Source organism: Sorex fumeus, unplaced genomic scaffold (assembly GCF_029834395.1).
Source record: "Sorex fumeus unplaced genomic scaffold, SorFum_2.1 ptg000015l, whole genome shotgun sequence".
Taxonomy (NCBI): domain Eukaryota; kingdom Metazoa; phylum Chordata; class Mammalia; order Eulipotyphla; family Soricidae; genus Sorex; species Sorex fumeus.
Genome location: NW_026606072.1, coordinates 17,397,252 through 17,424,118, shown reverse-complemented (window position 1 = coordinate 17,424,118; position 26,867 = coordinate 17,397,252). Strand labels below are relative to the sequence as shown.

Genomic DNA, 26,867 nt, shown 5'->3' with positions numbered 1-26,867 from the left:
GAAAGGCACCTTCCCTTGGTTTATAGGCTGACAAAATCGTATTGCATATTTATTTATTTGCATTAGCATGTCTGTGGGGAGGGGAAATCACAGAATTTTTAATCTGGAGTTACTGAGATTTTACTGTAAATAGGTGCGGTTTTTTTGTTTGGTAGTTTGATTTGGTTTCTGGAACCTATCTTGGGACCTCCCAGATGCGAAGCTAATACTCTAGGGCCAGACATAGGACAGGGGCTAAGGGGCTTACCTTGTAGTCTGTCTGTCTGTCCCCTATTACAACAATGGGAAAGGAGGGTGGCACGAGAAAAAATTAAAAGATCACAGTTTTTTTTCAAAAGCTAAAAGTTGGAACCCAGATCCATATGTAAATGGGGAGAGGGCATAAAGATGGGAGCTGGAGCAATAGTACAGTGGGTAGGGCATTTGCCTTGTAAGCAACCGATCTGGGTTCGATTCCCAGCATCCGATATGGTTCCCCCAAGCCCCACTAGGAGGAATTCCTGAGTGCAGAGCCAGGAGTAACCCCTGATGTCTGCCTTGCACGCAGCCAACATGGCCGACCCGAGTTCGATTCCTCCGCCCCTCTCGGAGAGCCCGGCAAGCTACCGAGAGTATTCGATATGCCAGACACAGTAACAACAAAGTCTCCAATGGAGACGTTACTGGGCCCGCTCGAGCAAATCGATGATCAACGGGAGGGCCTTTACTTTACCCAAAAACTCAGGAAGAAAAAAAAAAGAATAGTCATGCAGAGACAAAGAATTTTGTTTGTCTCTGGGGACCATGCCTGACTATGCTTAGGGGTTCATCGTATGCTTAGGTACTGGTGATGCTCAGGTCATATGTATTGAGTTAGAGCGAGAAAATACTTGCACCTATCCACAATCCATAATTGTGGATTGTGTATTTTTATGTATTTTTGTATTGTGTGTTTTTGCATAATTTAAAATTTTTCATGTATTTTTATAAGTAAAGTAAATATCAAATAAGATTTTTAAATGAGAATGTTTAGTAATTTTTTCATATTCTAAAGAAGCTACAATTGTTTAGCATAGGGTATTTTTTTAATGCTCTTTTTTTGTTTAATGCTTTTATTTCACTTTCCTTATAGTATAAAAGATGAAGAGGAGCAGATGTGTCCTATTTGTTTGTTGGGCATGCTTGATGAAGAAAGCCTGACAGTATGTGAGGATGGCTGTCGTAATAAGCTGCACCATCACTGCATGTCAATCTGTAGGTGGCTCCTGCTCTTTCTCCCTGTATATTGGCATGTGACATTTCTTTGTTTCTAGGGAAGTAGACCAGTTTATATTCTGTGCTTACTCAGCTGAGCTAACGGTACTGCGGAGGACTTGGATGTGACTTTGGGGGAAATTAGTGAGAGATGAAAAATATTCCTCTTTGGGGAAGTTTTCAGCAAACTAACATTTAGGACATGTTAGGAAATTAGATGTATGAGTAAAGAAATGTAGTATAGTGTTATGGGAATGAGTTCATAGAATTGGAAACACAATTTTGAAGATACACTTGAAGGAAAGGCCTGGGCAGGCATTGCAGAGAGGATGATAGCAAAGATTGAATAAATCACTTGGAGCCGGTTTGGATATTTCAAAAAGTCCGGCTCCAATTTTTTAATATTTTTTTATATTCCACATAAATCGTGTATTAGCCATTATGAAGTTACTGCCTCTAAATAATGTTAAACCCCAAAAAATCATTTTTATGTTTTTTGTTTTTAATTTTCTAGGGGCAGAAGAATGTAGAAGAAATAGAGAACCTTTAATATGCCCCCTTTGTAGGTCTAAATGGAGATCCCACGATTTCTACAGGTAAATGTTTTGAATTCATGACTCGGATACTCAGTGTGAAGTGTCAGTGTTCTTGAAAGTGTTGCTTGCGTCTTCATACTTCTCACAAGCTTTGTGCATTTGCCACTTAGCCACGAGTTGTCGAGCCCTGTGGATTCCCCCTCGTCCCTGCGAGCCGCACAGCAGCAGGGCGCCCCCCAGCAGCCCGTAGGCGCGTCACAGCGAAGGAACCAGGAGAGCAATTTTAACCTGACTCATTACGGAACTCCTCAGATCCCTCCTGCTTACAAAGATTTAGCTGAGCCATGGATTCAGGTAAGTAGCTCTTGTCTTTCGTTTCTCGGACATCATCAACCAGTTACCGTAGGTGTCTCCCTAATTGAGTCTCATATAAGGCAGTACTTTTGTGTGCCTCCATTGTAATTAGTATTCCATTCAAGTTTTTTCATTTTGCCATCGATGTTAATGCTATGCTATTTATTTTAGACCTTAAGCTTTAAGTTTAAATTTGACTGTCTTGTGTACTGTCTTCAGAAACCTCTCTTGTTGAACTAACAAAAAGTTACCCAGGGATAGGCAATAGAGTCCTTCAGTGCTGACTTACTCCAGTGTTTAATCCCATTCCTGCTACGAATTTCTTCATTTTTCCTATTTGTTGCCATACAAAATCAGTGTGTCCTTTCTGGGTTCCAGTGGCATGAATAGATGCGTAATCATTTCTGAGTGAGGGGGGGTGGTACTTAACCTTGTATTAACCATTTTTATTTGTAAGGACAGTTCCCATCCCTTTACCTTCTTTCCTGATTAAATTTTACTCTGATCTTCTGTCTTAAGTCCTGGTTCCTATAGTTGGCTTGATTTGTTGGTATTAATTTTTTTTATTATTGTCCGTATAATTTATTGTATTTTACAATGTAGAACCCAAAAGTAGATGTTCTCTCCAATAGACAGTAGTGAAATAAAAATAATGATCATTTTCGATGATGTGTTAAACTTGTGTCTGTTCACAAGTTTAACAAAATTAGTTACTTAAGTTTGTAGACCTTTAGATCTTTGGGTGGGGTTTTTATTTTTATTTTTTTGCCTTTTGGGGAGTAAGGGTTTCAGGACAACCCAGCTATGCTCAGGGATCCAACTGGGATTGGCCATGTGCAAGGCAAGCGCCAACATTCTCTTAAACCCCACCCCCCTTTTTTATGACCGTTACAGTTGTGCAGCTTTGGACTTCCTTCTCTTAGCATGTTAGTACCCTCTGATGAATCTAGTAAAGTTTCTAAACAGCAAATACCTTACTCCATTTGTGTAGTTTATATGGATAGTATTGGCATAGGCTGTCTTGTGCTGTCTGTGAGAATGCTCAGGTTGATTCCAGGCTGAATGCCATTCTGTCTGGCTTAAGCGTTAGGGTTGAGCTAAGTTATATTTGCCTGGCTTTTATCAAGAAGAATAGGGGCCACTCAGAAATGATTACGCATCTGTTCATGCCACTAGAACCCAGAAAGGACACACTGATTTTGTATGGCAACAAATAGGAAAAATGAGGAAATTCGTAGCAGGAATGGGATTAAACACTGGAGTAAGTCAGCACTGAAGGACTCTATTGCCTATCCCTGGGTAACTTTTTGTTAGTTCAACAAGAGAAGTTTCTGAAGACAGTACACAAGACAATCAAACTTAAACAAAGCTTACGGTCTAAAATAAATGGCATAGCATTAACACCAATGGCAAAATGAAAATAATAGAGCAATAGTATAGTGGATTAGGTGTTGGTCTTGCACATAGCCAACTGTGTTAGATCTCCAGTACCATATACACTCCAGCACTGCTAGGAGTAAGCCCAGAGTGCAGAGTTAGGAGTAAGCCCTGAGCACTACCAGTTATGGCTCAAAACCTAAAAAGATAAAAGTGTCTGGTTTTCTCATAGTAATAAAAGAGTCATGCTTTGGGGACTGGAGTGATAGCACAGCGGATCGGGTATTTGCCTTGCACGCAGACCAACCCAGGTTCGATTCCCAGCAACCCATATGGTCCCCCGACCATGGCCAGACTAATTCCTGAGTGCATGAACCAGGAGTAAGTCCTGTGCATCACTGGGTGTGATCCAGAAAGCAAAAAAAAAAAAAAAAAAAAAGTCATGCTTAACTCGGGCTCCTTTTAGTTTTGCTTCACCCAGAATTCTTGGTGTTCGTATCCCGCCAGGTGTTCGGAATGGAGCTCGTCGGCTGCTTATTTTCTAGAAACTGGAATGTTCGAGAGATGGCGCTCCGGCGTCTTTCCCACGATGTCAGTGGGGCCCTGCTGTTGGCGAATGGGGAGAGCACTGGAAATTCTGGGGGCAGTGGTGGGAGCAGCCCAAGTGCGGGGGCCACCAGTGGGTCTTCCCAGACCAGTATCTCAGGAGACGTGGTGGAGGCCTGCTGCAACGTCCTGTCCATGGTCTGTGCCGACCCTGTCTACAAAGTGTACGTTGCTGCTTTAGTAAGTAGCTTTATTCCCTAACCACCGTGTTGTGAGTCTGTCTGTCTGTGATAGTGTGTTGATGACATTCTTAAACACTAATAAAGCTGCCTAACAATTTTGTAAATCCATTTTCAGTTTTTACTCTGTAATACCAGAAAAGTAGTTTTTTATTTTGTCTGTACATTTTAATTTTACTCGTGTTAATCTATTCAGGTCTGTATTTATAGACTATTAGCCCTGCTGCATGCCCACGCATGCGCGCATAAACACACTTTAAATAGCAATGTAATGCACGTCCTATCTGCAACTTTTACATATCTAACACATCGCAAAATTTAAAGTTCTATTCTAGGATAGCATAGTAATCAGAGTTTCTCTGATCTTTTTATTTAAAAATTTGACTTTAGTATACTGGCTTTAAGTAAACGTTATAAGGAAATGTAGGGACCTTTTCATAGAAGAGAGTTCTACATAGATTACATAGAAATAGAGTTTTTTCTCTAGTTTAAGGTGTTAGAGGTTGTCTTTCAAATGGAGTGGACTAACAAGGCAAGACTTCATAATTCTGTCATTTTGGAGACTAATTTGACCTCTGTCTGAGTATTTGGAAGGGAGTATCCAACTCAGCCCAGGTCATTTGTTGGGGCAAGCAGCTGTCTTGGTCTTGTAAGGTATTCCTCATCATCCCTAGGTTAACCTACTCAGTGACAGTAGCAAAGCACTTCACCCTTTAGTTGTGAAAATCAGGAATTAGTCTCAGGCATTGTTTAGTGTTGGGACGTACTGTTCTAGCATAATTATACCTTCTGCTTCCTTACTGAATTATTGTGAGTAAAGATTTGGCAGCATAACTGTACAAATACCTGTTTCTCTTCAAAACTTTGGCAGCTGATTTTAGTGTTTGTCGGTGTGTTTTGTCTACAGTAATTATTACTGTGGCACAGTAGTGATGGTTTTTGTCTTCCCCCATTCCTTCTACATTAATTGGAATTCTTCTGTAAGGAAGAATTTCCCCCCATTTGCTTTTCAGCTTGCCTCAATATAGATTCGTGGTCGTTAATTTTATTCTGTGGATTATACACCTTTATTGCATGATTATCTTTCAGCTTTTACCATTTGGAGATCTTTTAGTTTGACGGAGACTCATTTTCCCTTTAATATGAATTTTTTACTTTTTATTTTGAAATTTATTGAAACTTTAAAAATGGGCAAATAGTTCACAGAGTTTCTTTTTATCCTATATACTTTTTTAGTTGTTTGTATTAGAATGACTCATTGACTTTTATTTAAAGGTTAAAATCTATTCCTGTTATTCTTTTGCTTCTCAAGTTTGTCTCATTTTAGATCACTGTCTCTGCTTTTTAAGTGTGGATAATCTGACCTTCAGTTACCCCCTCTCCTCCCTAGAAAACGTTGCGAGCCATGCTAGTTTATACTCCTTGCCATAGTTTGGCAGAAAGAATAAAACTGCAGAGACTTCTCCGGCCAGTTGTGGACACCATTCTAGTGAAGTGTGCAGATGCCAATAGGTAAGATCCCCCTGATGAACCATTTCAGACCCCCCAGGTACTCAAAGCCCAGTCCCAAGCCTCATACCTAGTGAATATTTGACTAAGATAGATGATGGCAAGAACAAACCAGTTGTACAGACTTCATCATATTCCTCATTTTTGTTTGGTTATTGAATCTCTGTTAGGGAGGGTGGCTGGGAGGGTTCGAGGACCTCCCAAGCAATACTACTGTGGCCTGAATGCTGGGAGCTTTTAAGTAATTTTCTCCATCTGAAGTCCAGTTGATAAGAATAGTGACTGGTGTGTGTGTGTGTGTGTGTGTGTGTGTGTGTGTGTGTGTGTAAGAGAGAGAAAGAGACAGATTTATATTGTTCATTTTAAAGAACAAATTTGGATTTATTTTATGGATATGGGTCATTATAAGTATGAATTCATTTTAAAGAACAAATTAACGGGATAAGAACCAATAAAAACTTTTTTTGGGGGGGGGGGAAATGCCCTTATTCCACCTCCACCCACCCACCTCTTTTGGATTTTTGGTGTTCAGGGTTTACTCCTGGTTCTGTGCTCAGGGATTATTCCCAGCAGGCTTGGAAGATCAGATAGGGTGCCAGGGATTGAATCAAGGCCGGCCACATGTAAGACAAGCACCTGCCCGCTGTGCTTTGGCCCTGCCCAATGTCATTGTTTTTGTGTAGTGAGATTTTACACTAATTATGACCAGATAACAATTACAGATTATTGAGATTATAGATATATGTGCATGGTCTTTCAAAGTCAATAAGGAATTAAAATGATTCTACTATAATAAGCACAAGCTATGCTTTTATGGGCTATTTATTCTCTTTTATTTTCCCTTCAATGAGTGGGGGGGAAAGACCGGTTTTATTTATTTTTTTATTAGTGAAACACCATGAGGTACAGTTGTAGACTTACAAATTTTTGTGCTTGGGTTTCAGTTATACAATGATCAAGTACCCATCCCTCCACCAGTGCCCATTTTCCACCACCACGGGTCCCAGTATCCCTCCCCCCCCCCCCCCATCCCACCCGGCCTCTGTGGCAGGGCATTCCCTTTTGTTCTCTCTCTCTTACTGGGTGTTGTGGTTTGCATAAGGGGCATTAAGTGGCAATCATGTTTGGTCTATAGAAAAGACCATTTTTAGTTAGCTACAGTAAACGGTTGTGAGACCATTCTTCTCTTTATGTACCAGATCTCGGGTGGGAAGAGCTTTGGCGCTCTCCTTTTCCCTGTGGCCCTTGGGGCAGAGTCTCTTCCTTGTGCTCTTCCTGAATCACATGATGTAGCTTGAACTGGTCACGTGATTTAGTTTTCAGTCTATCCCTGTGCTCCTAATAAATTACATGATGTAGTTTGAAATGGTCCCATCAGTTAAATGATTGATGTGTCAGTTATCTCATGGATTCTTCTTCTCATCAGGTCTGTCTTTTGCTTCCGTTGATTTCTCTACACAAAACTACAGATTGAAAGCATATGTTTTTCTTCATGAGAGACTAATACAGTTTCTGGAAAACGTTAGCGTGTTACCAGTTTGCAACATGCATGGGGTGGGGGAGAAATCATGTCATTTTAAGCATTAACTGAAGTGGAATCCCGCCCCCGCCCCAGCATTTCAGCACTTTTATGTCTGTCATATGTTATAGTGTCTGCTTTCTGAAACTCCAAATTTAAGTTGTTAGGCTAAATAATTAATTGAATACTATAAGAAATACTGTGGTGACATTTTGCAGTACTTGGAGCTCACTAGCTGTATTTTTAAAAAAAAAACCCAAAAAATTTGGTTGGAAAGATTTGATTTTCAACTCAAAGGACTCATTTATTTATTCCTTATTTTTGGTTAGAGATCCACAGACCGTGATGCTCAGGGCTTACTTCAGGCTCTGCTCTCAGGTATCACTCCTGGTGGGGCTGAAGGGACCACAGTGGGTGTCAGGAGTCGAATCCGTATTGGCCACATGCAAGGCAAGCGCTTTTCCTGCTGTACTTCTGTCTGGTCCAGCTCAGAGGATGTTTAGTGGAAACTCAGAAATAAAAATATCAGGATTCTATAACTGTACCTCGTGGTGTTTCATTAATAAAAAAAAATCAGGATTTCTTTTTTTATTTTATTTATTTATTAGTATTATTATTATGTTGGCTTTTTGGGTCACACCTGGCAATGCACAGGGGTTACTCCTGGCTTTGCACCCAGGGGACCGTATGGGATGCTGGGGATCGAACCTGGGTCGGCCGCGTGGAAGGCAAACGCCCTCCCTGCTGTGCTATCGCTCCAGCCCCAGGATTTCTTTTTTTAATGATAATAAATATAGTTTTACCCAGTGTTTAAATAGTATCTAGGTTGACATTTAAATCAATACTTGGTGTTCAACACAAAGGAGAAAGTTAAATTTACTAAATTGGGCTTGGCATCATTATTTAATACTCTTTATACCCCTTTAGTAGTGGAAATATAAAGATCCTTGAGAACATTTTCCCACTCTTCCACAGGCATTACATGTTATTTTAACCAGGATCCGAGTCTGATGAGGTTTTTCTTTCATTTTTCAGTCGCACCAGTCAGCTGTCCATATCAACTCTGTTGGAACTGTGCAAAGGTCAAGCAGGAGAATTGGCAGTTGGCAGAGAAATACTTAAAACTGGTAATAAAGCATTGGCTTAAAATGAATAAATTCTGTTTTATTGTTTTCCTTAACATTCTCTCTGAAAGGGAGGGTCTCAGGATTTTTTATTAAATTGGGGCCACACTCTTAGGAGTACTTGGGTGATGCTTTGCCTGGGGGTATGGACCCAATGGTTCAGTGTGCACTGCCCAGTGGTACGACTTAGGCCCCACATCCAAACAGTGCTTGGGACTAGGGGGTGGCTCACACCATGCGATGTGCGGCCGTTGATCTTAGGACTTTGCACTTGGCAGGCTATATTCCCCCCTTTGAACCATGTCCTTTGCCTGGTCGTTTAGAGAAAAATGTATTGTTAACCATATGCCTTTGATCCTATTTTGTTTCGTATTTTAGTGCCACTATTTTTCAATTACTTATTTTTACTTATTTTTTTCTAGGGTCCATTGGTATTGGTGGTGTTGATTATGTATTAAATTGTATCCTTGGAAACCAAACTGAATCAAACAACTGGCAAGAACTGCTGGGCCGCCTCTGTCTTATTGATAGACTGCTTTTGGAATTTCCTGCTGAATTCTACCCACATATAGTCAGTACTGATGTTTCACAAGCTGAGCCTGTTGAAGTCAGGTAGGGTTGTTGTTTGTTTGTCTGTCTGTTTGTTTTCTAAAAATACTTGGCTCTTGCTACATACCCCAACCCTCCCTCACTGCCTAAGAGAACCACCACTTTTTAGGTTCAGGAAAGACTCAGGAATTAAAGTATATATAGCTTCACTTTATATTTGATTTAATTTACATTTAAAAATCTCTGAATCTAGGCTATTAAAACATAATTCCTGATTTTCTAAAAAGGTCAACCCTGAGTCCCATCTTTTAAAAAAAACTGTTGTGTGTGTATTAATGTGGGTGTGTGTGTATGTGTGTGCAGCAAAACAGTCCAATAAATGTTTCATTTGTTTCATTTCAGGTATAAAAAGCTGCTGTCTCTCCTAACCTTTGCTTTGCAGTCCATTGATAATTCCCACTCAATGGTTGGCAAACTCTCCCGAAGGATATATTTGAGTTCAGCGAGGATGGTCACTGCAGTTCCTCATGTGTTTTCAAAACTCTTAGAAATGCTGAACGTGTCCAGCTCCACTCACTTCAGCAGGATGCGTCGCCGTCTGATGGCCATTGCAGACGAGGTGGAAATCGTTGAGGCTATCGAACTGGGCATGGAAGAGCCTTTGGGTGGTCGCCACGACAGCCTTTTGCAGGCATCTGTCTCTAGCAGCTACTCAGAAGCCACAGAGAACAGCTCCCCCGAGCACACAGACCATCCAGAGAAAACTGGAAGAGCCTTGTGTGCTGCAAAATTGAGTGCCAGCTCGGAGGACATTTCTGACAGACTGACTGGCATTTCATTAGGACTTGCAAATTCAGCAACGATGGAGCAACCAAAGCCAATGGTTCAAACAAAAGGCAGACCCCACAGTCAGTGTTTGAACTCTTCTCCTTTGTCTCATCATTCCCAGGTTATGTTCCCAGCCCTGTCGACCCCATCTTCCTCTGCCCCATCTGTCCCCGCTGCCACTGGAACAGATGTCCCCAAGCACAGACCTCAGGGATTCATTCCCTGCAAAATACCTTGTGCATCTCCTCAAACACAGCGCAAGTTTTCTCTCCAGTTCCAGAGGAACTGTTCTGAAAACAACGATCCAGATAAACTTTCCCCAATCTTTACTCAGTCGAGACCTGCACCCTCCAGTACTATACACAGGCCAAAGCCATCTCGACCTACCCCAGGTAACACAAGTAAACAAGGAGACTCCTCCAAGAACAGCATGACACTGGATCTCCACAGTTCTTCCAAATGTGAGGACAGCTTTGGCAGTAGCGGCAGTAGCAGTAACGCTGTCATACCCAGTGATGAGACAGTGTTCACCCCGGTCGAGGAGAAATGCAGATTAGATGTCAATGCAGAGCTCAATTCCAGTATCGAGGACCTTCTTGAAGCATCTCTGCCTTCAAATGACACCACAGTAACGTTTAAGTCAGAAGTGGCTGTCCTCTCCCCTGAAAAAGATGAGAACGATGATACCTACAAAGATGATGTGAATCATAATCAGAAATGCAAAGAAAAGATGGAGGCGGAGGAAGAAGAAGCTTTAGCAATTGCCATGGCAATGTCGGCATCCCAGGATGCCCTCCCAGTAGTTCCTCAACTTCAGGTTGAAAATGGAGAAGATATCATTATTATTCAACAGGATGTAAGTATACTGTTAAAGCTGTCCCTTGGACAGGCTCAAATAAATCTAACTCAGGAATGCAGCTTTTAACAGGAGTTAAATTACTGCAAGCAGTTTTTTCCCACAGGAAATGCCTAATGAGAGAACAAAATTGGTCAGAGCTTTGTTTAGAGAGAATTATTCCTATGTCAGTGATGCTTCTGGTTGCCTCTGTAACGGTGATGCACTGTTGTGTTTAATATTGGTCACCAGCACTGTCTATTCAGAGGTTGAGTTCAGTTGACGGGATTTGGGAAGTCGGGCTGAGCACAAGTGATATTTTGCCATGCTAGTTTCACAGATTTGGCTTTAATAGTAAAATGGTTGCTCTTATTTACTACGTAGACACCAGAGACGCTGCCAGGACACACCAAAGCAAAACAGCCTTATCGAGAAGACACCGAGTGGCTGAAAGGTCAGCAGATAGGCCTGGGAGCGTTTTCTTCTTGCTATCAGGCTCAAGATGTGGGAACTGGAACTTTAATGGCTGTTAAACAGGTAACTAGAATAGAAGTGAAATGATCAAAGTTATTCAGTAAAATAGAAGCAAATACAATCTTAAAATATGTCTCGTGTGTGTACTTCAGCTCTTGGAAATTCGAGAAATCTGTTTCAAGCAGATGTTGTCAAGACACCAAGCACATCCTGAATTATTTAATGTTATCATTGTCATTAGTGAAAAATTGGAGCTTGGGCCAAAGAGATAGTACAGCAGGGCAGGCATTTGCCTTGCAAGTGTCCAATCCTGGTGTACTACAATATGATCCCCCAAGCACTGCCAGAAGTGATCACCAAGCACCACCAAGGATGGCCCTCTCTCTCCTCAGAAAAATTGGAGCTTGATGCTCATAATATGCAACACCAAGATAGGCCTTATAGAAGTGTTTTTTTTTATTAAGGTTTGTTTTCATATCCTTTCCAATTTTTGTGTTGTTTTGGTATCTTTGTTTTTGTGCCATACTTCTTGGTGCCCTTATTCCTTGCCATGAGCTCACGGATCAGTCTTGGCAGGCTCAGGGAGCAACATCTAGGGAGCTGGGGATCAAACTCTAGTCAGCCACATGCAATACAAGTGCCCGACCCACAGTATAAGCCCCAGACTCCCTCAGTGTTACTGGTGCATTGTCATTTTGGAACTTATAAGGTGGTTTTTTCTTTTTCACTTAGCAAGATGTGAAAAGGACAAAGCTTGCTTTTTAAAATACCCTGATTCTTCCGTGATTGACTTTTTCTCAATTTTACTGTCTTTAGTTTTGGAATATTGATTATGTCTTACGGTTTTCGGGTGTTTCTGTGATGTTGCTCAGACCCTGTGGTCCGGAGAATGCCCAGGATACTGCTGTGGTACAAGGGATCTCCAAGGCTACACCAGGTGGCGCTGTGGGAGAGTGGGAATCGTGGTACTTCAACTCGAACCTGGATTGGGACATGCTAGGCCTGCACCCTCACTGCTATACTACGTCCCACCCCGCACCTAACTGTACTTTTATTATTTACTTAGGTTAGGTGTAGGGGTCATACTCTGTGGGTCTTGAGAGCTGCGCTCGGCTTTGTGATCGGAGGTTGCCACCAGCAGTGCTTCTGGACTGTGTGGTACCAGGAATCAGACTGGGCTTGGCCTCATGCAGAGCAGACACTTTTCACTTCTGTAGTATCTCACCAGGCCTAGAGCTACATTTTTACTGTCTACAAGTATCCTTACTGCACCAGTGAACCCTAATTTCACTTGCTGATATACAAGCTGATTTATATTGGTCCATTTGTTATCTTCTTAATGAAAACTGTAAATAGAAAATCATCAGAATTCAAAGTCTTGTCAACATATTCTTGGAAACAGGTGACATATGTCAGAAACACATCTTCTGAGCAAGAAGAAGTAGTGGAAGCATTAAGAGAAGAAATAAGAATGATGAGCCATCTGAACCACCCAAACATCATTAGGATGTTGGGAGCCACGTGTGAGAAGAGCAATTATAATCTCTTCATTGAGTGGATGGCAGGTATGTTCATTCTCTTTTGCTTTTTTCAGGCCACTCTGGGGGGTGCTCAGGGACGACTCCTGGCTCAGTGTTTGCAGGGGTCCATGTGGTGGCAGGTCTCCCATCCGGGCCTCCTGTAGCACTCCAGCCAATCAGGTACCTCTCAAGCCCCAGCAGGTTCATTGTTAAATTAAAAATAATAGTATGGGAGCTGGAGTGATAGCACAGCAGGTAGGACATTTGCCTTGCACGCAGCCAACCCAGGTTCGATTCCCAGCATCCCATATGGTCCTCTCAGCACCGCCAGGAGTAATTTGAATGCAGAGCCAGGAGTAACCCTTGTGCATTGCCGGTGTAACCCAAAAAGCAAAAAAAAAAAAAAAAGTAATAATAGTATGCCGATAACTTGATAATACATACTAAATTTAGAAAAAAGTTTAATAAACATTTTTATTAGTTCTTATTTCTATTAAAAATCACCTTTTTGTAGTAGTGGAATGTAGATAGGCTTTTACTTTAACTGTAAATAAAACATTTGTTGCATACATACCCTTTATATTTTTCCAGTGGTTTTCAGTGTAGCATTTGTTTTATAGGAATATATTTTCTAAACCTTCTACGTTCACTTAACCTGGCAATATCAAAATAAAATTGATACTGGGAAAGTTGAAAACTGTATTACGGATAAACTTGAATCAAAGTTGGTACATCAAGTTGAACTTTATCATTTACTGGGACAAATGAAAACTAAGTTTAATGTTGTATTTTACAGTGCTACACAGTAACTGATTTGTGCTAGTGCATAGAGAAGTGCTTGGTTTAACTTCTTAGCTCTTCTCCATTTTCTGGTTTTGGTTTGGGGGCTCCGTGAGGCAGTGCTGCTCCTGGCACGGGCTCAGTTGCTCTCCATTAGTGCTCGAGCCACGCAATGCAGGATCCAGCCAGGTCTCCTTCATGCAGAGCATGTGCCCCTCCCCACCCCCTTTGGCTAACTCTCCAGCCGAAGTCTTTAGGCATTTTGAGCTTGAGGAACTTATTTCTGTCAGTGAGTGTTTATGGACAGTCTCTGGTGGTCTGTGATGCTAGTTGTGGCTCGTTGAGTGTTACATTTAGGACAGTTGTAAAAAGTTTTCAATGAGACTTTGTGAGAGTGTGACCTGTTCTAGGTCCCAAACAGGTTGCAGTGGAATACAACCCGGCTTGAATCCTGGGTCCTCCTATCCTCTTCACCTTCAACATAGTAAAATGTGCAGCACAGAAATAGTTAACACCTAAAGCTGTCAACTTTTTTTCCGGTTTTTCATTGTTAACTTTTAAAGTTTTCTGAGACCTGGGACCTTCAGAAAACCACAGAAACTCTTTGGAGATATTGCTGGTTTGGTTCCCCAGATGACTGATTTCAAGGTGAAATCATAAATCATGAAAAGAAAATTGTTAACTCATGCATATAGGAGTTAGGTTCTTAATAGCTTTACATCTGAAAACAGTGAATGTACCTTCATTAAATGTGGTAGACACAACGTGGACACGTGCTGTTGGGAAAATAACATCCAGTAGACTTGCTTATCATAGGTTTAAGCCTATTGTGAGCCTGTTCAACAAAAACAAGACAAGAAATGAAAGCGCCTGCAGGACAGGTAAAAGCACAGTGAACCTACGGACTAGGAGGGTCTTTGAGCGTGGATCCTAGGGGATGCATTTGAGGTCATACAATAATGCGTTTGTTTTTAAGAAGTTTCACTCTTGATGTAAAGTGTACAAAAAATGGAGCATTTCAGATATGAATCTGATTCTCCGACAGTACTATCTTATGCAACCAAATTGTAGCAAATGATTTTAATCCTAGCTTAAGTTTCTAACGCTAACCATTGTTACACACTTGTCTTATAGGGGGATCAGTGGCTCATCTGCTCAGCAAATACGGAGCCTTCAAGGAATCAGTAGTTATTAACTATACTGAACAGTTGCTTCGTGGCCTTTCCTATCTCCATGAAAACCAGATCATTCACAGAGATGTCAAAGGTAGGGATTCTCTTAATAAGTGGGTAGCACTGTAGCACTGTCCTCCTGTTGTTCATCAGTTTGCTCGAGCGGGCACCAGTAATGTCTCACAACAAATCGTGAGACCTGTTACTGTTTTTGGCATATCAAATATGTCACGGGTAGCTTGCCAGGCTTTTTCGTATGTGCAAGATCCTCTCAGTAGCCTGCTGGGTTCTCCAAGAGGGGCGGAGGAATAGAACCTGGGTCGGCTGCGTGCAAGGCAAACGCCCTACCGACTGTGTTATCACTCCAGCCCAATAAATGGGTACAAAACAGAATTTTTAAATGTGGGTCTTTTTTCTGAGTTGAGACAGACTGTGATCGTTTCTCCTGTGTGATTCAAATCAGACTCTTAGAAGTGAAAGGAACCTTGGGGTCTTTTTCTGTCAGGTGCTCTCTCTCTCTCTCTCTCTCTCTCTTTCCCTCCCTCCCTCCCTCCGCCCTCTCTCTACTCTCTCTCCCTTCTCCTTTCTCCCCATCTCCCTCTCTCCCTTCAGACTTTTTCCCATCTTCTATTGTTACCTAGGGTTTTCCCACATCACTTCTTGGGGCTTCTTGATTTTTCCTCTTCTGCTATTATTCTGCAGCTCAGACCTTCTGTTTTGTTTTGTTATGTTTGTTTGTTTGTTTGTTTGTTTGATTTTGGATTTTTTTTTCTATATTACTACCATTATTTCTGTCATTTCTGATTGTAATTTTGTCCTTTGGGCTCTCATTCTTTCTTGTGTTTTGCTGCGTACCCTGTGCCATTGTTTCTCGGAGCTCATTAAATGTCCTCAGCGTAGTGCCCCTAAAATCATTCTCTGAGAGTTGACAGAGCTGATTGGTCCTGGTAGATCCTTTCGTGTTTTTATTTTTACTGTTCTTCCCTGCTGGGTATGCTGTGTTCCCGCTGTGCCAAGAACGAGCCTTTGGAGTTGGCCCCACAGGCTTCTCTGAGGGATGGTGCTGTGTGTTGCTCTTCTCTTTCCCTCTGTCTTTACCCAGTGAGAGGAAATGTTCTTGTGAGGTGTGATGCGTAGAGCTGAGGAGGTGGGAATGTGGAACTGGGCCTGCCGATGTGGCGGGTGGCGGGGGTGGAGGCTGCCAGGACCCAGCTAGAAGGGAGGGGTTCTGCTCTTCATTCCCAAAAGGCCTTGGGCATAGCAGTGTGGAGGTCAGCTCGCCTGAAAGGGTGGAGAAGAAAGCAGAGGTTCTGAAGATACAACAGTGGCGCTGCTGGTGTCCTTATTTATCTATTGTTTCACCAGAAATCCAACCCCGGGTTTCAAGGGCTTGGGAGCATATGATTTACTTGTGTAAGGCTTAGGATTCAATCTGCAGCACCACCTCCATTCGCAGAAAGTAAAGTGGTGGGTGGGGTAGGAGGACAGACTGGAAATCTGACTTGAAAAATCTTAAAATAGTTCAGGGAGGGGGCTGGAGCGAAAGCACAGCGGGTAGGACGTTTGCCTTGCACGCAGCCGACCCGGGTTCAATTCCCAGCATCCCATATGGTCCCCTAAGCACTGCCAGGGGTAATTCCTGAGCGCTGAGCCAAGAGTGACCCCTGTGCATTGCCGGGTATGACCCAAAAAACAAAAAAAAATAAGGGAGAAAACCTAAATGTGCATGAAGTGTTCATCAGTTCAGTTTTTTTGTTTTACTTTTTAAATTGAATCATCATGAGACAGACCATTACGAAGATGTACATGATCGGTTTTCACTCATACAGTGCTCCAACAGCTCTCCCTCCACCAATACACGCTTCACACCACTAATGTCCCCAGTGTTCATGCTACCATTCCCCCACCCCCCCGGCCTGCCTCTGTGGCAGACACTTTTCCTCTTTCTCTCCTTTTGAGTATTACAGTTTGCAATACAGATACTATGTGGTCATCGTGTTTATTCAGGCCATCAAGTGCTTTTCTCAGGGAGGTGTAGCAGGAGTAGCTTTTTGAACTGGGTGGCAGCTTTCCAGTGTGGACATGACTTTCAGGGCTTCCGGAAGTACAGGGAGGTAGGGGGAGATAGCCCAGCTCATCTCTGGGAGAAGTCTGGAAATTTCAGTTACAAAACCTGCATGCCTGAATTTTCAGCTGATTATTTTTTTACTTTATTTTTGTAAGGTTGTTCACTGTGATTTATCACATTCAGTATTCCAACACCAATCCCACCACCATTACTTCCAATTTGCCCAACCACCACCCAAGCCTACCCCCAGAGTGGGCCCTAAAACTTTATTTTATATTGCTTTTTATGAATAATTTGCTAAAAATGATCAAAAAAGATTTCCTTAGAAAAACGAGTTTGGGGCTGGAGCGATAGCACAGTGTGTAGGGCATTTGCCTTGCACGTGGCCAATCCGGGTTCAATTCCCAGCATCCCATATGGTCCCCTGAGCACCGCCAGGAGTAATTTCTGAGTGCATGAGCCAGGAGTAAGCCCTGTGCATCGCTGGGTGTGACCCAAAAAGAAAGAAAGAAAGAAAGAAAAAAGTGTGTGAAGATTGTTGTATCTCGCCCTGAAGCAATTAAGCCCTTGTAATAAGAGATTACTAATACGTTGTTACCGGTTAAGCCTGTGTGTTAATATTTCCTAATTGAGATTGGTTGCCTTGTACTTAATATCCCACCCATGCGTGGGGCACAGTGGCACAGAAACTCTGCATGATTTCATGGGAATGAATTTAAGTGTCATTTCTTTAAAAAGGCATTTTGCAAGTTCAGCATGGGGCCCGGGTTTCCGCCCTCAGCTGCGGTCTGGGCAGCTCAGCGCTCCGAGAGCCTCACTGCTCTCCTGAATCTCTGGGATCCAGCAGCGTGCATTCCTGTCCTCTGCATCTGACGTTTATTAAGAAATTTCAGCATGAATAGAGTTTGAATTGGTTTGGGTTCATCTGTTTCCTCAGGACCTTACCTCAATATGTAAATGACACTAAAATTGCTTTGTTTTGTTTTTTTGGGGGGGATAGACACAGCCAGTAGTGCTCAGGGATTGCTCCTCAGGGGGGATCCGCATGTGGTACCAGGTGTCAAACCCGGATCAGCTGCATGCACGGCAAATTCCCTGCCCTCTGTACGATCATTTCCGCCTGGCACTAAAATTGGAACTTGGAGGGCTAGAGGGGCGGTGGAGGTGCCTGGCCAAATGTCCTTTCCCACACTTACTTTGGTCTCCACAAAATCTGCCTTACTACGTTTTCCTGTATACTTAGTTTTTCAGACTTTCAGGGTTTTAGGTTTTGTTTATTTTAGACCGTTTTAATTGATTTTGTGTATGTTTTTAGGTTTCTTTCATTGTTAAGACCTGTGTATCTATTGCAGTGATTATGTGTGTTTGGGCGGGTACATTTCTTTGACCCTCTGCTGGGTTATCGGTTTATGTCTTTTGTTGTCCTATTTCATTACTACTGATCCGCTTAGCTTTCTGTCTCTACTTTTGTTGTGAACCTCCAAGGCCGTTAACTGTTGCTGTTTTGTCCTTGACAGGTGCCAATTTGCTCATTGACAGCACAGGACAGAGACTGAGAATTGCAGACTTTGGAGCTGCTGCCAGGTTGGCATCAAAAGGAACTGGTGCCGGAGAATTTCAAGGACAGTTACTGGGGACAATTGCATTTATGGCACCTGAGGTGAGAAGCAGCTTTGAGTCTGACACATCATTCAGTGGCATCCAGGATGCCACTGGCCCTGAAGAAAGGATTCTAATGCTAAAATTCATTTCACAACCCTAGTCCCTGCCTTTTCGTTTTCAACTTAACTGATTAAAAATACGAATTTACTTTGTTTTATAATCAACTTGCTTAAGGGCTGTTGGTAGCTTAAATTCAGTTGTTACAAGAATCATCAGGTAATTTATAGTTTTGTGAGAAACCCAAAGTGCATGTTTTGTTTCCTTTGTTTTGGGCCTCCTGGACAGTGCTCCCAGAAGATAGGGGCCCTCCTGGTGATACTCAGCCCGCCGGGTGGGTGTTTGAAAGCCTCAGTCCGTGGTGGCTGTGCTGCTCAGTTCCTGTAGTGCTCGGGGCCCCAGGGCCTCACCTCGCCATCCTGAGGGCTCCCGTGCTGCACCGGCTGAACTCGGGAGGCCAAGTGCCGGCACCCTGTGCCCCAATCCCTGTGCTATCTCCCCAGCCCCCAAAGAGCACATGACAGAGGTTTGGGGATTTTTTTTTTTTTTTTGCATACTAGGTGCATGGATATAGGGCATGCACTTACTACTGAATCCACAGCCCATGCATGATAGAAGTTTTAAAATTGTTCTCTGAGGGCCAGAGCAGTAGCATAGCAATTAGGACTCTTCTCTTTAAGCTGCTAACCTGGGTTCAGTTCGGTCCCCCCCCAGCCCGCCAGGAGCAATTTCCAGAGTGTAAACCAAGGAGTAACATCTGAGCACCACCAAAACCAAAATAAAATAATTATCTGTGCTCAAAGGAAATGAACACACAGCGGCAGCTCTTAGTAGTAGTACCAGACCAGAAGTTTCCACGGTGTTGTTATGAGCTCAGCCTTTCAGCTGTGTCAAAGCTTTTCACTTACATAGGTAATGGTGGGGCCACTCTAAAACTCTGCAGAGCGACTTCCCAGGGTCTCTCCCAGGGTCTGCCAGCACCACACAGACCAGGCCTTGCGATTCCTGTTTGCACTGTTGTTACTGCTCTGTGGTGGAAAATTGGAATCTCTCTTTTGCCTTCTTTTTAGTTCGTCAATTTAATTTGAGTTCTTTTCTCAGTCAACTGCACTTTATTTCAGGTACTCAGAGGTCAGCAGTATGGCAGAAGCTGTGACGTATGGAGTGTCGGCTGTGCTATTATAGAGATGGCCTGTGCTAAACCACCTTGGAATGCAGAAAAGCACTCCAATCATCTTGCTCTGATATTTAAGGTAATTCAAGGAGAAACGATTTCTTCTAAAAGTTGCAGGGGTCTGGGACTGGAGGAGTAGTACAGTAGGTAAAGCCCTGGCCAGAACTCGGCCAACCCCTGTTCGGTCCCTAACACCCCGTGTTTATGATCCCCTGAGCATCGTCAAGAATGACCCTGAAGTGCAGCGCCAGGAGTAAGCCCTGAGTACAGCCAGGCCTGCCCCCCCTCCGCCCAAAACAAAAATTAATTAAATAAAATTGAAAAAGTCATATTCTCATAGGTTCTCCTCAACTGTCGTTTAACATGAAGGTCTAGATTCCTTAAAATAAATATGGTTTTGGGCCAGAGCAATGGCACAGCGGGTAGGGCGTTTGCCTTGCACGCCGCCAACCCGGGTTCGATCCCAGCATTGCTGGGTGTGACCCAAAAAGCAAAAAAATAAAATGAACATGGTTTTTAGGGCCAGAGAGATGGGACAGCAGGTAGAGCACTTGCTTGCATGTAGCCAGCTCAGGTTTGATTCCTGGAATCCCATGTGATTCCCTGAGCCTGCCAGCAGTGATTCCTGAGTGCAGGGGTAGGAGTAAGCCCTGAGTATCTCTGGGTGTGGCCCCTCTCTCTCCCCCACCCCCAGAAAAGTTTTATATGTAAGTATATTTCCCCAGGAATTTATGTGTTATTGGTATTGAGTATACTTAGTTAATATTATATTTGTAGTAATAAGGCTTTATAAAGTCACTGAGGACATGGATTGAAGTAAATACTGAATCAATCACTGTGCCTAAGTAAAATATTTACAGGAAGTTTCTTATGTATACAGATTTTTCTGTATTAAAACAGTTCACACCCGGGTTGATTGCCAGAATGTTAAAAATTGCTATTCTTTACAGTTCTATCTCAGAACAATGTAATGGTTGAGATTTTTCGTTTTTGAGTCAGACATTGGACTTTGGGCATCACCATACATGCTCTGCTGGTAATGTAGACAATTTGTGTAATGAGTGACTCCAAGGATGATAATATCTCCCAGATTCAGCCCAAACTCTAGCAGCTTTCCAGGAATTTTATGTTGAGCAGAAGCCACAGACTGACCCAGCAATTAAGTCAGTTTGGGCACAGTCAGGAAACCACTTTGTGACTCGCCAAGGAAGCGCTTGCAGCTGCCGGAGAAGGTGGCAGGACTGCGTGTGTAGCACCCCAAGGGTTTACCAGCAGCCGCTCGAGCTGTATAGAGAAGACCTTTATGTACGTAGACGATGTGCCATTTTCGGAGAGGAGTTTGTCCTCTGTGATTATAATGTATACTGGATTTACCTGGAATTGTTGCTGCGCTGGTTTTGATATCATAGTAGCCAATCCTCCCTGTGGACAGTCCTGAGGAATGTCTCATAAGTGGGTCCGAAACCATCAAGCATCTGATGCAGGGCAAGAGTCCGCTGTGCGCAGATACTGTCATGGTAGTAAAGCATCTGGGAGTGAAGGTGTACAAGTTAATTCCAAAATACACCCAGACGTTGGCTAATGAATTCTGCTGTTAAATGAAGTTTGAATCTGGACTAGATGCTGACATGTGAATGCAGACGAAAAAAATACTGTAGCAAGACTCCTATGTGACCGCCCCTTGTTATTTTCTTAGTAGATTGACCTGTTATGACTTTCATTTTCCTGTTTATAAGCGCGGCATATTATTGATACTTATTTGGGATTACCATGAGGACAAACAAAATTGCCTCTGGACCTCAGCACCTTTGCTTAGCACCAAAGGATGTCACTGTGTGTAATTGTTAGCCCCTGAGCTGTTTTTCTCCCACTGTACCTAGTACCTCTCACCTGTATTCTCCTCTGGGTACTCCCACATTTATATTATAATAGTAATTTTGAAACTAGAAAATATGCATTGAAACAGAGAGGACAGACCATCTTGGAGTGATGATGAGGAAAATAGAATTCATTTGAGTGAATACTTTTCCTGTTTTCTCATCTTCATGCGTTTGACCTTGTTCATTTATGACAAGAAAAATCAGGGCCAGAGTGATAGTACAGCAGTAAGGCTTCTGCCGTGCATGTGTCTGACCCAGGTTCAATCCCTGGCACCTCAAATGATGCCCTGAGCACAGCTAGGGTAACACCTGAGCATCGCCAGGTGTGGCCGAAAAAGCCAAAAGAGAAAAAGGAAAAAAAGAAAAAAACAGACAAATCAATTCATGAAGTAATCAAATTTGGAAATCTGCGAGACCAGCGAGAGCCTCACAGGCTGAGAGCATTCTCTGTGTGCAGGAGGCCCAGGTGTGATCTGTGGCACCACCTGGTCTCCTGAGTAGTTCCAAGGGCAACTCCTGAGCCCAGAGCTGGTGATAGTCTCTGGGCACCATGGCTAGGGCCCAAGCACCAAAAACTGAGATCCTAAAATTGAAAGAATTTGTAGAAGAAATCTCCCACGCAGTAGTAGATAATGTTCTCCCATGTTGGAAATTCCACTCCCTTTCTCTTGAGCCCCACCTGTTTACAAGATGTTTCTGAAATATGCACGCGGACTCTGTCCCAGAAGCTGCGGCCGGGCAAAGCCTCACTGCTCTGGTGCTCTCTCCTACAGATCGCTAGTGCAACGACTGCTCCATCCATCCCCTCACACCTATCTCCCGGTTTACGAGACGTGACTCTTCGATGTTTAGAACTTCAGCCTCAGGACAGACCTCCCTCCAGAGAGCTACTGAAGCATCCAGTCTTCCGCACTACCTGGTAGCCATGCACATGAACTAGAATGGAGAGAGGATGCGCAGTAAGAGGGGGAAAAAAGAACTTTTGTGGGGAACCACATTGATAATCTGCTGGCCTTCCTGCCACTGAACAACTGTAAACAAGACCAATGGGGGACCCTAACCTAAATATGTGATTGACAAATCATGATCTGTACCTAAGCTTAGTATGCAAAAGTCCACAAATTGTGCAAAAACTGTAAACCGTGCCTTTCAAAGAACTGGCCCTAGGTGAACAGGAAAGCAATGAAGTTTGCATGGCTAATTAACAAGAGCATAATTTTATTTTTTTAGAGCACTTTTTCAGCAATATTAGCAGCTGAGGGGCTCAGGATCTGTTTTAATGTGTCAGTTATTCTTCCATTTCATATCATGATTACAAGAGGGGGTTCTGCTGTTCCCTTCAGTTTATTTGTCACTGGTTATAAAAAAAAATCACTATCTGCCTCTTTTAGGTCAGAAATGTGCTACAGTTAGCAGTAAATCCATATATTTTTTAAAGTTAATGACTTCTTTAGGACCTACGGTTGACCTTTATTTTTTTAAATGCCTGGGCAGTTGTGTTTTATTGTGCATTTTACTGTTGGCCCATTCATTTCGTTTTTGGAAATTATGGTTCTGTATTTTCATTTCACCTTCATTTTTGTTTAATATTCAGGGAAAGGTGATCTTTTCAAACCAGGAAAAAAAAAACATAGAACTAGGTGTGAACTAGATTTTTATCAAATATCTTGCTATTGCAAGAGTTTTGCAAATGCAGATTTATTCTTTCTAATTGGAATATGATAAAATGCTACCTTTATTGAGTCCGTCACTGCGCTTCTCAATCAATGCATGTTAAATATGAATTAAGTGAAAATCAGCTATGTTTTGTGATACAGCTTAAAACCAAGATCAAGATTACCTTGATATGTATTTGATTTTTTAAAAATGTGTCAGTTTCTTTTGTCAAACTGTAAGAGACTTCAAGGCTTCACACCATTAAGTCTTAACTCTGTATGACCATTTTTATCACCATCACTGAAAATAACTTGCAACTGCTGTTTTCCTTCTACTGTGCATCTTTTCTACAAGAGGCCTGACTCTGAAAAGAATTAACTTATTTACTAATGAGGAATAGTGTTTTTAAAGATAAATTTCTTTTGAACTTAGAAAATGTGTTCAGAAGGAAAGTGGAATTGGATTTTATTTGTACAATATTCCTTACACATTGCACAGTTATCCAGTGATTTTTTCCTCTCAGTTGAATTCAGATGCATGGAATTCGGAAGGAAAATGGCAGCTCTTTTTATATTTTTTTTGTGAGTCTTTTAAATTAAGTACTGATGAAATATTTAATACAACTTTCTGAGATAAGTTTTAACTCTTCAGAAGCCAGTTGAATTGTTGCAGAGTGAAACGGAATTGGTAATCCTCAAAAACTCAGGATAAACTAAATAAGCTATATTGAGTACATTTTAAATGTACAACACAAATTGGAAGTAAAATAAGTTACATGATAAGTTTACAGGGATATATTGCATATAATTTTTAAAAGGCAGTTTTTTTTTATGTGAATGTGTATTTTAGGAAATTTTTACATTCCTTTTGAAAGATTGGCAATATTTGAAGAGTTAAAAAAAAAAACAGTACCGAAATGTGAAGTTTGGTAGCTCTAATGTGTTGTACTTGACTTTCTTTTTATTTTCTTTTTTTTTTTGGACTACTTTAGAATTTCCACAGTTCTAATAAGATTGTTTCCAAGTCTCGTGCAAGCTTTAAAGGATGCACTCTTGCCATTTTATGTACTGGAAGATCATTGGTCGGATGAATGCTATATCTGACAGAAATGTAAACTGTATAAACTGAGGAACCTCAGCTAATCAGTATTACTTTGTAGATCACCATGCCCACCACATTTCAAACTCAAACTGCCTGTAGATGTCGAAATCCATTGTTTGAGTTTGTTTGCAGTTCCCTCAGCTTGCTGGTAATTGTGGTGTTTTTTTGTTTTGTTTTGTTTTCAATGCAAATGTGATGTAATATTCTTATTTTCTTTGGATCAAAGCTGGACTGAAAATTGTATTGTGTAATTATTTTGTGTTCTTAATGTTATTTGGTACTCAAGTTGTAAATAACGTCTACTGCTGTTATTCCAGTTTCTACTACCTCAGGTGTCCTATAGATTTTTCTTCTACCAAAGTTCACTTTCACAATGAAATTATATTTGCTGTGTGACTATGATTCCTAAGATTTCCAGGGCTTAAGGGCTAACTTCTATTAGCACCTTACTGTGTAAGCAAATGTTACAAAAAAAAAAACTCTGGGTTAAGAAGATTTGGCTTAAATGTATCCTTTGTTATTTTAAATATATCAAGATATTTTAATTAAAATTTTTACCCCATTGAACCAATTTTATAGTATTTGTACCTATTTTGGTGTTTTGTCTTTATAGTAAATAAACGTTTTTGAACAAAGTTGATTATTTTTATTTTTACTTCATTTTATATGGAACGGCAGAGTCTGGCAAACTTCCGTGTCGTACTCAGTATGCCAAATACCAGTAACAGTGATGGGTCTCATTCTCTTAATCCTGAAAGAGCATTGAAATGGCTCTTTTAAAATCTCAGAGCTAGGAAGAAGGAGATGTTACTGGTGCCTGCTCGAGGAAATCGATGAACAACAGGATGGTCGTGATCATTTATATGGAAAACTATCAAGAACACAATTCCTATACCCAACAGCCCCACCCACTGGCATTCAATCAGCTGCCTAGCTATGTCTTTGGGGAGTTTGGGGCCATACCTGGCTGTGCTCTGGTCTATTACTGGCTCTGTGTTCAACGGTCATTTCTGGCAGTATGTCCATATATGGGGCCAGGGATCAAACCAGGGCTGGCAGCATACAAGTCAGTGCCTTCCCTGCTGTACTGTCTCAGCCCCCAAGTGTGTCTTTTATCACAAGGGATCCATGTAATCCTTGTCATGTCTCTTTACGTTCTTTTAATTCAGAACTGTTCCTTCATTTTTCTTTGAAACATTCATGTTTTTAAAGTGTTTGAAGATTTAAAGTTATTTCATCCTTTTTTTCTTTTTATTTAAACACTGTAGTTTACAGAGTTGTTAATAATACAGTTGTCTCAGGCATACAGTGTGCCAACATCAGTCCTACAACAAAGTGACCTGCCTTCTACCACTGTCGTCCCAAGGTTCCTTCCAATCCATCCCCGCAGCCTCTCTCCTTAGCAGGCAAGTAATACATTTACATCATAGGTTTAGTTCAGAGTATAGGTGTGTGACTGAAATATCAGCAAAGCAACTTCAAGAACAATTAAAGCTATTACATCCCATTGCCAAGTGGATTTTATTCCTGAGATGCAAGAATGGCTCAGTGTGCAGCTATCAAATTTAAGACGCTATCAATAAAAAAAAAGAAGTCACAGTACCATCTTAAGGGCGGCGGAGAAAAAGAATATGAGAAAAGACAGGGATGTGACGCACGTGGTAGAGTGCAGGCCTTGCACGTGTGAGGCCCCGTGTTCCATCCCAGTACTGGAGAAGGAAGCACACACACAGCCGGTGCCAGCAAGGATATTGGGGAAAGGAGCAGAAATTATTGTTGATAGGAATAAGAATTAATAATTTACTGTGGAAAACAATATGGAGCTTCCTCAAAACTTTTCTGTCAGGGCTGGAGAGATCGTACAGCAGGCCAAGCACTGTCAGGAATGATCCCCAAGAGCAAGAACCGGGAGTAAGCCCTGTGCACCATTGGGTGTGGCACAAAAAAATTTCTGTTATAGGACCCCAGCAGTTCCACTTCTGAATATAAATATATCCAAAGGAAATGAAACAGGTTTTAATAGAGAAGTGTTCAATGTGTTTTGCATAATTGTTCACAATGACCAAGATAGAGAGTCTAAATACCTATCCATCCATAAATAAGTGAATGAAAAAACACTAACGGAGTATTATTCATTGATGAAAGGAGAGGATACCCTGACATTTGCAATGGTATTCACAGATCTTGAACACATAGGTCAGTCAGAGGGAAAAGGAAAGTGTTAATGGCACATTTATGTAGAGCTAAAAGTCAAACTCTTAAACATGAGTGAAATGGTCACCAATGAATGGCGGGGGCGGGGGGTTGAATACAAGATAAGTCCTCTTTGGGGCTAGTGTGACAGTACTGGGTAGGCCACTTGCCTTTCACTTAGCCAACCAAGGTTTGATCCTCAACACTCCATGTGGTTCTCTGAGTCCTACCAGGAGTAATTCTTGAGTACTGAGCCAGGAGTAACCCCTAAGCATCACCAGCTCAGCTTATGATTTGTTAACTTCAGAATGGTGGTAAAAGCCACTTAGCGTTCAAAGAAGCCATACTTTAAGATGCTGCTATTTCCACAGACTAGCGATAGCCTTCTTTAGGAGGATGAGGAACTCCCAGCCACAGGAGTCTGAATGGAAATATTCAGTACTCTAGCGTTCTGTAACCTTTTTCACCCCTGAAAACTGGTCTATAGACCAATTTTCCCCAAGGATTAAACAGGGTTGGTCATGTATAAAGCAAGTGCCTT

The 26,867-nt window shown here is 41.9% G+C and overlaps 1 protein-coding gene and 1 pseudogene across 1 annotated transcript in view; both read left to right on the top strand.

The window, feature by feature from the left end:
- The window catches only part of MAP3K1 (mitogen-activated protein kinase kinase kinase 1), a 72,581-nt gene extending 47,813 nt beyond the window's left edge, over positions 1 to 24,768 (top strand). The window contains exons 7-20 of the mRNA XM_056112104.1: positions 1,112 to 1,233; positions 1,748 to 1,829; positions 1,940 to 2,123; positions 4,008 to 4,286; positions 5,676 to 5,797; positions 8,349 to 8,440; positions 8,860 to 9,049; positions 9,389 to 10,670; positions 11,034 to 11,186; positions 12,526 to 12,688; positions 14,558 to 14,689; positions 18,181 to 18,323; positions 19,444 to 19,575; positions 22,150 to 24,768. Coding sequence (XP_055968079.1) covers positions 1,112 to 1,233; positions 1,748 to 1,829; positions 1,940 to 2,123; positions 4,008 to 4,286; positions 5,676 to 5,797; positions 8,349 to 8,440; positions 8,860 to 9,049; positions 9,389 to 10,670; positions 11,034 to 11,186; positions 12,526 to 12,688; positions 14,558 to 14,689; positions 18,181 to 18,323; positions 19,444 to 19,575; positions 22,150 to 22,299 — 3,226 coding nt within the window. The 3' untranslated portion in view covers positions 22,300 to 24,768. The remainder of the gene's footprint in view (positions 1 to 1,111; positions 1,234 to 1,747; positions 1,830 to 1,939; positions 2,124 to 4,007; positions 4,287 to 5,675; positions 5,798 to 8,348; positions 8,441 to 8,859; positions 9,050 to 9,388; positions 10,671 to 11,033; positions 11,187 to 12,525; positions 12,689 to 14,557; positions 14,690 to 18,180; positions 18,324 to 19,443; positions 19,576 to 22,149) is intronic.
- On the top strand, positions 20,554 to 21,130 carry LOC130021359 (EEF1A lysine methyltransferase 1-like; annotated as a pseudogene).
- Positions 24,769 to 26,867: the final 2,099 nt, after the last annotated feature.